Genomic DNA, 12545 nt, shown 5'->3' on the forward strand with positions numbered 1-12545 from the left:
ATATTGGGGCACACCATATCTCTTGACGCAGATTTTCGTCGTTGAAGTCGTCGAATACGACGTCGTTCCATGCGTCGTCGTGCAGAGCAATCGTGTCGTCGATGCGCGCGATGCTGTACGAGATGCCCTGCACTCTCTCGATGCCGCGACCGATGGCCTCTACCCAAGGCCTCTTGACCTGTACTGCTGCTCTCACTAGCGGCCCGTTCAGGTGCAGCGAAAGAGGGTGGTACAAGAGTAGCGATGCAGCAGAACTCGGGCCCTTCTCCTCTTTGACCTCCCAGTGCGAGACAATAGCTGATTCCGAGGCGCCTGCCGCTCCCCAGTCTGTCCAAACAGGATAGTCCAGCGATGCCCAGGACCACGACGGAGCTCGATAGGTGTCGGGGCGAGCGGAGGACCACTTGCTCGGATCTATGGCAGCCCGTCTCCAGGTTAGACAGTACGGAAGATCAGCGTCCCACAAGCCTGCCCAGTAGCGACCCCGAGATAGCCCCGTAGTCTCGAGCGCTGAAACAAGACCAGAGAGTGCAATGAGCTTGTCCCTGCCGAACGTGAGTTCGCATCTGCTGTAGGCTGCCACGAGAGCTGACCATACGCTGTCGTCCTCGATGAAATCTTCCCGCCAGAAGCGATTGCGTCTGTCATGGAAAGACCAGAGCGAGTCTGGCACGCGAATGGGATATGTCTCAGTTGCGGCGGTAGTTCTACACTCCCAGACGACTTGTGACTTTGTGAAGTGGACCATACGCGTTGCCAGGAATCTCTCCTGCATCACCCACGCCCGTTGAAGTAAGGGCTGGTTCATGAAGCTCTTGGCCCACTCGAGGGGATTCTCCACGACTACATATTTAGCATTGGATCCTCCCCAGGATATCAGTCCCACGGAAGGGGCTTCATCGGCGCTACTAAAGAGTTTGTCGTTGCATCCGTTTGATCCTGTCGCGCCGATGTTGATCATAGCTCTGGAGTAGATACTGCCCATATGTTGCGATTCTCGCGACCAGTCTTCTACTAGATCTTGTAGAATGCATAGGGAGTCGATCCACAGGTACTGTATTCCTAAATGCCAACATACTTCAATAGCTTCGGTGAAAACGCGTGGTAGGCTTTCGCGAGCGATCCCTGCCTGAAACTGCGACAGGTTTGAGCTGAGCAGTCGTAGCGGCTGGGAGACACCCCAGCAGTGGCTTAATGTAGCGTATATGGGGCTAGAGGTCTGCGGGTCCTCTGTAGAGAAGGTGACAAGGCGAACTGGCTCCAAGTACGATTTTCCGATGTCGAGAAGCCTAGTGGGTCGATGCGTGGCATCAAAGATGGATTGGCAATCAGGATGGTTTTGCAGACAGTTCTGATACCAATCAAGTAGTCTCGTCCCGGAATTTACCGATCTTGTAGGCTCGGGGACATCTTGAGGGATCAAATGAGCTAATTTCGTCAGCATCAGGGCGAAATCGTTGTGCCTTGAATGGAATTACATGGTAGCCATTCATACTTTGTGTTCTCTTGAATTTTGTTGTCTTGTATAATTGCGCTTGAAGAACAAGACGACTCCAAGTCACAGGGGCGTCGATCATGGATCGAATATTCAGTCGTCCTCATAGAAGGCAGCCCAGCTTCTACAGTGCGAGGTTTCTCGGTGACAGGAGCATAGTGTTCGACCTCATTGTCTACCTTAATCAGCGCTAGATCATCGCATCAATACAAATGCTCCTACACGGTAGCAGATCGAAACTCATATCTCTCCGGATCTCATCATTCCCCATAACCCTCTCAACTTCGATTACTAGTTCTATCTTGCGACCAGACTGGATGGCATCATTGACGCTACGACAGTAGGTACTGTCGTGCACGATCCTCCACCTCGTGCTGACCCCTGCGTTCGACCAGTCTTCTTTGCCAAAGCCAGTCACGCATTCGAGCCATATTGCTTTGCAGATACGACAGCATTGGGCTGCGGATCGCAGGCTGCTGATGTGGGGGTGATGAGAGCCGTGGAAAGAACGGGCGCGGCAACGATTATCTAATTGCGTTGAGAAGATGGACAAGCACGTGGAGCAAAACATCATTGTGTAGCGTAAGGCAGTGACGTTGAAGTTGGCGAGGAAGGTGAGGATTGGCTGCCTGGAACGAGAGAGGGCCCCGCTTTTGCTGACAGCTTGGGAAAGTTGTAGCGATACTTTTCATCCGCAACACTCGAACCACCAGAGACAACGCACACGTGCTCGAATACTGTCACGGTAGTAGGTATTGAATGATCAATATACGATACCCGGCCATACAGGGAGTCTCCAACGATGCTGAATGATCCGAGGTACCTTCCGAAGGCGGTTAGCCTCCGACGTCTTAGATTCAAGTGTCGATGATCGTCATGTTTCTTGGCCTATCATTGGCACACATGCCCTGAATTGGGCCGAACCCGAGCACTTTGGAAACAGCATGCCTCATTTGTTATTCCACTGTTCCGAAGTTAGGTTTGCAGCTCATGCTGATCGATTAGCGGCGGGCAATAGAAGCGATCGAGTGGACAGATACGACCAGCGTGCTTCGAACGAATGCAAGCACTGACCTCGAAGTGCGGCTATCGTGAGCTTTTGTGGAAGGTCATGTCTGCTCGCGTCAGGAGTAGCTACGTCGACCCTAGTCTGCATACACGACAATCAACGTGCTACCAGATGCGCTGGGGTTAGAAGAGGATATTTCGGAGGTGTCCGGCTGGCGTGCGACCAGAGTGAGTGAGGATATATAGTCCTATCTTTGGACGTCTCTGAAAGAATAGGCCGAATCATTGGATTCCAGTCCCATCTTCCTTCGTTTCACCGGAAGTCTCTCGCTGTTCCACCTTTCGATATCATGAAGTTCCTTTCAGGCCTTCTCTTTGCCGCCTCCGTTGCGTTTGCTCTGCCCACAAGTGTCGTCGATGCTTCTGCTGAGAGCGCCGTAATCGCCGAGAGGGCGTGCTACGTCCAGTGCGGATCCAAATGCTATACCTCCTCCCAGGTATCTGCTGCACGCAGCGCCGCCTACCAATACCTTCAGTCAGGGGACACTGCCGGTAGCAGCACGTACCCCCACAAGTACAACAACTATGAAGGTTTCGACTTCCTGGTATCAGGAACTTACTACGAGTTCCCGCTCTTGACCAGTGGCACATACTCTGGTGGTGAGTTTGACCAGAAAAGCGAGGGTAACGTCGTGCTAACGATTCAAGGTTCGCCCGGTGCTGACCGTGTGGTCATCAATTCCAGTGGACAGCGTGCTGGAGAGATCACGCACACAGGCGCGAGCGGAAATAACTTTGTCGCGTGCTCAGGATGGTAGAGCAGTAGTGATAGTCGTAACGTTGGAAGCTAATCCACAATAATATGAAATGAAGTGATCTTCCAAAATTCAACAATCGTAGTTACGTGAATAAGCCAACTCTTCCATTCCCCGATCCAGCTGTGTGACAAGCAAAGGCGATAGTTATCAATTGGCGGGTTTATGATGGCGATCGCAAGTCGCTGACTGAGATAGTCGTGCAGTGTGGTCCAAGGGCGCCCACAAGGAAGGCGCAACGTGGTGGGGCTTGGAATCGCGGGGTAAACTTCGACGTGGCGTCGCCGGAGTTGCACTGGAAATACCGGGAACGCATTTCCGCGCATCTTCCCAAGAACGAAGATATTCTTGTTCAATATGTTCGTTGATACCAGACAGTCCATTTTTTTCATTCAGAAACTGTTGCTCCCACTCTTCTTCCAATCCCAGCGACCAGCACCACCATGGCGCAATCCATGAAAGGCCCCGGCATCCTCTACGTGAAAGCATGTATCAACCCATCGCCCAGCAACCCGCTCGAGGAACCACAATACATGCACTGGTACGACGATGACCACATCGCCGAAATTGTCGAGACGTCCGGGATGCCCAACGCGTTTCGGTACTTCCACGTCAACAAAACTCCTGGACAAGGAAAGCCTACACCGGATTGCCCACGGCCTTATCTAGCTTTCTACCCGATGCCTGACATAGCGTTTACGCAAGGCGCAGAGTTCAAAAAGATTAGGGTTCACAGCGACATGCTGCCTGGAACAGGACTCTGTTATGACATGGCGGATAATGATGTTGGGTATTATGCGTTGGTCGGACAGAAGGGAAACGGTCAGAAAGGTAGGTTATGCGAGAAGGACTGGTTGAAGATGGTTGCTGACAGTTGACAGGCTCAGGGAAATACCTTGCAACCTCAGAGATTGAACCTGCGAGCCAGGTAACGGACGAAGAAATGAATGCGTTTTTGGATCAGGTGAGGCTCTCGTGACCTGGTCGAGAGTTGAGACTGACCAACCCGTAGCAAGTGGAAACCGTATCCAAGCTGGACCACTATCAGCGCTCGCTGCGCTTCAAGCTGCTTCTGGCTCGGACCAACGCGCAGTCACGCATCCTGAAGGGACTTGCGGCAGCGACAGATGAGCCGGCTCCTGAGCCTCCAACCTGGTTGCAGATCCACGAATTCTCTGCAGAGCCGCAGTCCGATGTGCGGGCGACCATTGAGGGCGATGCGCACGAGGTGCTCAAGAAAGCAAAGCAAAAAGAGGCGCATGGCTACAGGCTCGAGAGAGCACATGGACAGAAGAAGTTCTTTGAAGACGGAGAAAATGCCGCACCGTGACCGGTGAGGGCATGCGTGGGATAGCGCGGCGGTGTGTATCACATACATATTCCAAGAGTACTATGGCATGACAAGCATTTGCCCAGCATCCATCCTGAGCTGTGAAACTGCATCTACATGGAAATATGCATCGTGCTTCTGGAATCGCACGTGAAGCAAAGCACGAAGCGACACCTTCCTCACCACGTCACGATCCGCGTGTTCTTAGCTCGGTCTGACCTTCCGGTGTGCATGTGCTCCACCCCCAACCCCACACTTCCCCAATCCAGGCACTCTCTCGCCACTCTCATGCACCAGGATATTCTTTTTCCCGAAGTGATGAAGCCAAAAGTTGTTCGACATCACGGTGCGCGGACGCGGTTTCCATTCGTTGTGATCGGCGCCAACGCGCAATTGCACCGGGACAAACAACACCCGAGGTCCAGCGGAAAGCTCATCTCGAAGCACATGCATGGCACCAGAAAGCACGCATTTTGGCTGCGATAGCATCTGAAACGAAAACAACTCGGCCGTCCGGTAAACGCCCGGCTGGCCAGACGGACCGGGTGCGGGTGGTGTGTGGGGTCGACCAATGCTCGTACGCTCACCTGATCGGCGCGCGCACCACAAACCACTCAAGCGCCACGATCGCCATCCATGCAACCGCTAGCCCAGTCCAATCCAGTCACACTCGAGTCCAGTCATACCGAGCGACATCGCATACATATATTCGCACGGCGCCTGCTCGTGTGCCCTAGATCCGTCCGCACTCTTACTCTCGCATCCTCACCACCCACCCCTCCTCTCATCGCGAGCACCCGTAGAGTATATGGAACCGCGACACTGTTACGCCATCCCTTCTCTGATCGACCGCAACAAATTCCTGAGATAAAAGTCGCGCGATCATGCCTCCGATTAGCCAATTTCCGCCCGCGCGCGTCTTCCTGAAGATGCCGCCGGCCGTCAAGACGCAAGGCGCCAGCCCCATGAGAAGGGGCTCGCTGACGACAAGTCCAACGGGGAGAGCTACGTTGACGCAGAACACCACTTCGACTACGCTGCCGCCGAGGGTGGCTTCGACCACGAAGTTCTCGACTACTACTTCCATTGGGAGGGAGGCGGGTGAGCCATTGCCACGGATGCGACCGTTCCGCTGGGCGGGGCTGACACGTGTTTAGCAACTGCGCTGTAATATCCCTGATACTACCTGACCGTTGGCATGCTCAGCGTGTTGTGGGTTTGACTTCGGTTTCCGATTATGCAGCCAGATGACCACAGACTGGTCGCTCGAACCAGCCACCAACCACGCATGAGCCAAGCGGGACGATCTTCACAGAGTTTGGACACCGACTGGACCAAAGACGATACGGATGAGAACATGGAAGAGGGGCTCGCGAGGTTACGCAATTGTCTCTAAGCATGCTTCATATCGTTGTGCACAAGTGACCATGACGCTGGTCGTGCGTTCCCAACAGAATACAACAGTTTAGCATGCTACTTTCCCGCTTCAAAAGCTGCTCCACTATTCCCCAGTGATGCTACTAACCCTCGCGCTCTCTTGAGTAGCTATGGATGGACCTTGGTATACTGGTAGCGATACTCGCGGACTGTTCATCGGCTCAGGAACGCCGGACGAACAATAAAATGCCGGCGCACCCAGCCGCTGATGACCATCACCATCCCATGTACCCTCCACGTCTATAAACTCTACCTTTCCCTGGTCTTCTGGCTTTTCCAGACTCTCAACCACCCGCCTAAAACCCCGCAGCAGTCAGAATCATGGTCTTACGTTCAAAAACGATAACCGGCAATGTTATGCTCTGGATCTGAGCGACCAAAGCTTCACTCTTCCAGACGTCATGTCTTGGTGGCACAAACTAAAAAAATACATCCTGCCCGGTGTCATGAACTGGACCATAGGCCATATCGAGGTTGACAATGCCGCCGAGCGAGCGTTCAAAATGCCCATTTGTCCCCGTAATGGTGGAAGATCCCCGTTGGGGAAACATCAGACCAAAGCATGACTTGCGCGATGTTATGTACTCGATGACTCCGCACCTACGGAGCATGCCTCCAATGACTCTACCAGTTCGCGATGCTATCGTACTGGTTATCGAAAAGACCCTCAGAACGAGCTGATGGTCGAAATCTCCGCTGAAAGGGAACCCGAAAAAATTCGCCATCTCAAGAGCCATGGCCTGGGAGCTTTCAGACCCTGTTATTCAACTATCTAACGCTGCTCTGGATGTCTGCTGGAGCGCTCGCTGTCTGAGGACTAAAACCACATGTACTGTTCTTGTGATTCTACAAATCACCGAGCCATCAATGCTATGTTTGGGGCGTTTGTACTAGAGGAGAGCCAGGAACAAATCCGAGTTTCTGCGGGAATAGATCATGGACACCTGATTGCTTCACCAGCCAGCTATCTAAATCGACAAAAACAAAGCTATGTTTTCTGGAGGGGTCGCCTTTGCAGGGCCACCGTTGCCAGGTGACCTTGCGATTCCCAAAACTCAATTTAAGCATTTGCATGGGTGAAGCGTCCGTGTTGGAAGGAGCTCAAGATCAGAATCTAATCCGCTTCTTCAATGTTCCGCAGAACTCGGCCCCCAAGCATCGAAAATCGAGTCATTAAAGGACCATGTCCTGGCTGGTTCGGCACTTTATGACATGAAGTGCATCAGCTCTCTTCCATTTTCGGCAGACAGTTCCGTTGTTTGAGAAGCACTTCATTCTTTACGAGAGTACCGCTTCATCTATCCGGACTAGCAGTTCAGAAAGTCTGAATATGAAGTACATGGTGGGAGTGAGACGACCAGAAAATTACAGCATATCGGGATATGTTTCTTCAGTGTGAAGGCGTCTTGCAATTCTAAGTGAAGGAAGCATTAAAACATGTCTCGTGGCGGGTTCTGCCCTTCGACGAAACCTTACTATAAGAACAGTACTACATCCTTCAAACACGCCGGCAATTCTAAAAGTCTGATTGTGAAGTTCAGGTTGGAAGAACCGCAAACCAAAATCGATCTCATCGAAGGTATGGTCTGGGTGGCACGCCAACCCGTGATTCAGAGGATCACGGCTTTCGTCGATGACTGGTGGACCGCTCGCCCCTCCAAAGACCAGCGGCCTAGCTCTCACTGGAGGGCATCCTTTCTCATCCTGTGCTAGCAAGCTAACAACATTCGCAAATGTGTACGAAGTATGTTGTTTTCCACGTCCACTTGTAGTTATATTAAGCCCAAATTTTTGTAACAATTATTGATGCAGCAACCCAGATAGCCGTAAGAAGATAAAGCTTTGGAGGGCAAAACCTGTTTCGGGTTAATGTTAATATAGCAATACACTCTACCACTACTACGTACCCTTCTGCACTGAGAGTAATGAATCCGGACCAGAAAAACCATTGAGCAACCCAAAGAAGAAAGCCACTCATTGCTATGATTATTGTCAATCTCGCTGTGGTTCTTCGAGTCCTACGGATATGGGGGTCATTGGTGAAGAGCGTGCCGTAATCCTGTGTGCCGCTATGCACCAGTGGTTCTCTCTCCGGATCCCAGCTTCTGTCTACCCATTTACGCGCTACCATTTCTTCGAACCAAGTCCATTGTTTGTTGACTTGATCCATCGCTTTTGTCACGATAGGTGCCGAAGCATGACCTCTTTTCCGCACCTCTGGCTGAGCAATTGCGTCACTCGCAACTTGAAGCAGCAGGGCCAAGCTCGCAACGATGATGATCAGCCACATTACTGCTCCAGCGTACATGTACTGCGCTGCTGGCTCGGTCTGCAACCTCGCCATCCAGTTGTCGTAGAATTTGTGTTCTATTCCGTAATTGATCGTTTGAATCATAGGGAATGCAGACAGAGTCTGTAGGATTATTTCGGCAACCAAGAACGATGCGACCATGTGTAGTGTCGTCTCTTGGGAGGGATTGCTAATTCTCAGAAAGATCATCGACCACGTGAGCCGGGGCATGGAGCACAAAAGTAGCATCAGTTGACCGACGGAAAGGGTTTCGCATCCTACAGTTGCGTGGACAGAGATACCCAAGTTCGCGAGTAGGTAAATTGCAGCTGTTGCAAGTCCGGATAAGATCCAGGCTTGCTGTTTCGCAGAAGCAAGTGGGTAGGCCCTTGACTGACCAGGCCGGGTACATAAACCGGCGAGAAGGGTGACCAGATTGACCAGAATGACGGATCCGAGCTTCCATTCGGTTGAGACACACGGTGAAAAATCTTTCCAGAGGGGGTTCCCCGAATCAGGTTTTCTGAAAGGCTTGAGTTCCCACCGCCATGGAATCATTTCAACGGATGTGGGAACTGTCAACTGGCGCCAATGTTTTGGTAGGCCATGCCATCCCTCCACATTGCCGCAGAGGTCATGAAGCCAGTTCACAAAATCTATCCGAGCTTCGAAATCGCGGCAAGGCCCTTCGCAGTTGTCGTAACTGATATTACGACATATACAGGCACGATCCACTGCGCGTTCCACTTTGCAATAACCATCGGAATCAATATCGCAGGCATCCGTCGTACAATGATCAACAAGCCGGGTCATCTTTTTAGACCTGGCACCCTTGTGCTGAGGCCACCGCCATTTTGGTGGAGCAATGTAAGCAAACGCGGTGGTTTGGAGCTCTTTTGTCCAATCCGCCGGCAACGAGTCCGGTCCACACGTTGCATTCAGCCATAGCCGCTCTTTTGTTGAGGCCAAGCTTGGTCCTGGACAGAGCTGCGCCTCTTTGTGTGTACTAAACGTATCACAGAAACATCGTTTATCGAAGTAGTCGCCCCGTGTTATTGTGCGACCCGTAAGTTCGTAGCCGACGGTCTCCGTATCCAAGGCAACAATTGACCGTAGTGACTCCCTATATTCCCATGGACGATCAGCATTTCCGGTGTGTCGAGTGTCCGAAGTGAAAGCGCAGGAAGCTATGACATGTTCAAACGGTTCTATCGAAGCATCGACGACCGATTCCGTAAGGCATGTTGGAGCTTTCCCAGTCACCTCAAATGCCGCATATCCCTTAGTCAAGGAGAGCGGAGACAAACTCTGCAATCCATTGGCATCGCCGACATTGACCAACCACATTCGACCAGTAATATTGTGTATCCAATGGAACAATTGCGCTTTGGCAAGCACTGATCGACTGCATACCGGGAGGTAGAGACCGACCATTTCTGGGGAGAACTCGGTGCTGAGACAGCTGAGCTGGGTCAGCCATTGGTGATGGGTGCAGATCACTCCAAAGTGTCTAGTGCACTGTTTGCTAGTACATCTAGCCATGGTACTCAGCCATCCGGCTTGGTCTTGCTGAGCAATGCACTGTGGCATGGGGATCAGATCCTCGGGATTGACATAGCCGTTGCGGTTGGCTAACGGAATAAGATCGTAGCTGCTCTCATTCGATCTGGTCTGAACGGGGGGGAGGGTTCCTGTAGCATTTAGCGTGAAGACTAAGAGAAGCTTCTCCGAGTCAGGATACCGGTACCATGCACGGCGCCGACCGTCAAAAGCACAAAACATGTGCTGATCATCCTCATCTTCCTGGATTCTCAAGGCGAGCTCAAGTTCATGAAAATGTACTGCGGTTGCCTGTCTGGATTGCTGTAGATGCGATGCTCTCAGGTGCGGGGTTGCAGCGTCTGCGCAGTGCATCGCTCGAAACCACCGATTAGGACAATGCCAAGAAAACCCTCCCTTTGTACCACTTCGGTAAGCGCCATATGGGTCCCGAATTATGACGATTACTTCTCACCCTACGGAGGAACCTAGCATCGATATGTTTCCCTGCGTAGACAAATCACTGCACTAAAGTGGTTGATGGATCGTACGCACGTGTACTTTTCAATGACTGTCATACTTACAAAATCGATCACCAAAGATTCAATGGGGGCCTTTACCTTGAAACGGAGATAGTGCTCCACAAAATATGGCCCCGAGTTAACCAAGGATCAGGTCTCTACTCTTGGCACTTGAGTACAATACTATCGACGAGGATCTAGTCGAAGCCTACAGGATTACTCTGGGGATTACGCCGAGTACCCGATGGAATTGTCCAACCACTTCATGCTCTGCGGGCACATCTATCCACATCGCATAGGAGGAAGCCCACCAGATGTTACGTAGCCTTTATTATATTGACTTGGAGCCAGCTCCAGCTTTCGAATATAAAAGGCCAAACGCAGCTCCTCACATATCGTTTTTCACCCAACACCCACAATCTTCTACTCCCTCATCCTACATCCCTCGCAATCATGAAGCTCTCTGCACCCTTCACCGCCCTTGCACTTCTGACTTCGTCCGCTTTCGGCTTCGAGGTCATCACCTTCAAGGATGATAACTGCGGCGGCGAAAGCAAGACTATCAACGTCTATGACAACACCTGCCGCAACTCCAACATTCTATCGAGGACGAGATCTTTCCAGGTGCAGAGCTATGGAGGAAAGTCCCAGCGCGCCGCGTTCTACACCGACACTTCTTGTTACCCCACGAACTGGTGGATTGACTTCTGGGCCGATGGAGGAAGCGACCAATTCCTGAAAGGCCGATGCATTAACATCGGCCACGACATCCATGCCTTTGGCTCTAGGGCAGCATAAGCGCCTGGTACATACTGTAAGTGAAACGTATGTAGTGATTTTAGTAAACACGAGTCATATCTGACGATAATCTATGGCAGGAGTGCTACGTCCTGCAAGTGGGCAATCCACGGTTCATGCAGGTTGTCGGATGAGACGGGGTATTCAGGTGATCTTAAACCTTAGACCTAGTGACGGAGTGAGTTGCAGACGAGGTAACTCGGATATCAATTGGTGGGAGTTTACATTCATTCACTCGTTGAATTTTTATTTAGAGTGGTGGGCTTGTGGGCGTCGAATAATCAGTGAGCATATATCTCCAGCACCAAATGAAATACTATTTGTGCTAGCGAACTTTGATGTTTTCCTCTTCAGCGCAGTATGCAGCTTCGCCTTCTTACATTCTCCTGTCCTTGCGCTGGTATCCTCTTTTGTGCCGAGTCCGTGGACAGGACCAAGAATATGCGGAATTCAGACGACATGGTCCTGAAATTCACATTTAGGATAAACTGAGGCGCGTCCCGTAGGTGAGGAAGTACTGCGTATAGATGTTTTGTATTTGACTTATGATGTAACATGAATTGTATTAGTTATTAACGAGCAAGTATGGACATTATATAAATGAGTTCTAGCCTCACCACTCTTCAATCAGGAAGTACATTTATGCCGCGCAAGTAGGAGCATTCTTCTTCGTGGTGCTCGCCACATTAGTGACCGTCTGCGTCCGCTTCACCGTGGTAGTCTTGTAGATCGTCGACTGGCTTGTCACCGTGGCGGTGGGCTTCAGAGAGACCGTCGCTGTTTTCCACACGACAGAGGTGCTTGCAGGGAGCGTCGTGGTACTCTTGACTATGACGTCTCGGCTGACTGTCTTCGTGATAGTCTGCTCAGGCAGTGTCACCGTGCTCTTGGCGGAAACGAGCTTAATACTCGTCACTGTGGGACCTGGGATAGTAGCAGTGGAGACAGAAGTCGACGTGGTGGTCACGGTTTGAAGGACAGTCGATGTAGACTTCTTCAAGGTCGTGATCTTGCCGGTCTCGCTTGTCTTGGTAGTGGACACTGTCGCTGTCGTTCCTGGAAGCGTAGTGGTGGCGTACTTGGTGTTCGTGGAATAAGCCGTCTCCGTGACAGTGGCTTGTTTTAGCGAGGTGGTCTTAGAAGAGGTTATAGTCGTGAAAACGTCGGACGTATAGGTCGTGCCTGGGATATTGAACGTCGAGGTCTTGACGTTCGTGGTGACGGGAAGGATAACAGTGATAGTCACGGTCGGGGCGACAGCGGCACGAACGGGAAGCCTTTGAGCATCACGTGGTAAGAGAGTTCTTGCAGG

The 12545-nt window shown here is 51.5% G+C and overlaps 6 protein-coding genes across 6 annotated transcripts; 4 read left to right on the forward strand and 2 right to left on the reverse strand.

Moving 5' to 3' along the window:
• Positions 1–343: 343 nt before the first annotated feature.
• On the reverse strand, positions 344–1444 carry CC84DRAFT_1097163 (HET-domain-containing protein; the record flags this gene model as incomplete). Its single annotated transcript, XM_018174698.1, has 1 exon — positions 344–1444. A coding segment is annotated over one exon (1101 nt), but the record flags the coding sequence as incomplete, so codon positions are not given.
• A 1047-nt stretch (positions 1445–2491) lies between these two features.
• Positions 2492–3541, forward strand: CC84DRAFT_965454 (guanyl-specific ribonuclease Pb1). The gene is made up of 2 exons (XM_018187992.1): positions 2492–3163; positions 3212–3541. The coding sequence occupies exons 1-2, from the start codon at positions 2854–2856 to the stop codon at positions 3319–3321; spliced, it is 420 nt and encodes a 139-aa protein (XP_018033643.1). The 5' UTR covers positions 2492–2853; the 3' UTR covers positions 3322–3541.
• A 220-nt stretch (positions 3542–3761) lies between these two features.
• Positions 3762–6073, forward strand: CC84DRAFT_1198178 (uncharacterized protein; the record flags this gene model as incomplete). The annotated part of the gene is made up of 5 exons (XM_018181551.1): positions 3762–4149; positions 4200–4282; positions 4331–4513; positions 5110–5164; positions 6003–6073. The coding sequence occupies 5 exons, from the start codon at positions 3762–3764 to the stop codon at positions 6071–6073; spliced, it is 780 nt and encodes a 259-aa protein (XP_018033644.1).
• Positions 6074–7862: 1789 nt separating this feature from the next.
• Positions 7863–10157, reverse strand: CC84DRAFT_1151733 (uncharacterized protein; the record flags this gene model as incomplete). The annotated part of the gene is made up of 2 exons (XM_018176764.1): positions 7863–7941; positions 7993–10157. 2 exons carry the CDS (start codon positions 10155–10157, stop codon positions 7863–7865), a joined length of 2244 nt encoding a protein of 747 aa, XP_018033645.1.
• Positions 10158–10616: 459 nt separating this feature from the next.
• CC84DRAFT_965544 (uncharacterized protein) lies at positions 10617–11714 on the forward strand. Its single transcript, XM_018187994.1, has 2 exons — positions 10617–11249; positions 11314–11714. Exon 1 carries the CDS (start codon positions 10889–10891, stop codon positions 11231–11233), a length of 345 nt encoding a protein of 114 aa, XP_018033646.1. The 5' UTR covers positions 10617–10888; the 3' UTR covers positions 11234–11249; positions 11314–11714.
• CC84DRAFT_965475 (uncharacterized protein) lies at positions 11136–11788 on the forward strand. Its single transcript, XM_018187993.1, has 2 exons — positions 11136–11249; positions 11314–11788. Exon 2 carries the CDS (start codon positions 11364–11366, stop codon positions 11700–11702), a length of 339 nt encoding a protein of 112 aa, XP_018033647.1. The 5' UTR covers positions 11136–11249; positions 11314–11363; the 3' UTR covers positions 11703–11788.
• The last annotated feature ends 757 nt before the right edge of the window (positions 11789–12545 follow it).

Source organism: Paraphaeosphaeria sporulosa, assembly GCF_001642045.1.
Source record: "Paraphaeosphaeria sporulosa strain AP3s5-JAC2a unplaced genomic scaffold CC84scaffold_8, whole genome shotgun sequence".
Lineage (NCBI taxonomy): Eukaryota > Fungi > Ascomycota > Dothideomycetes > Pleosporales > Didymosphaeriaceae > Paraphaeosphaeria > Paraphaeosphaeria sporulosa.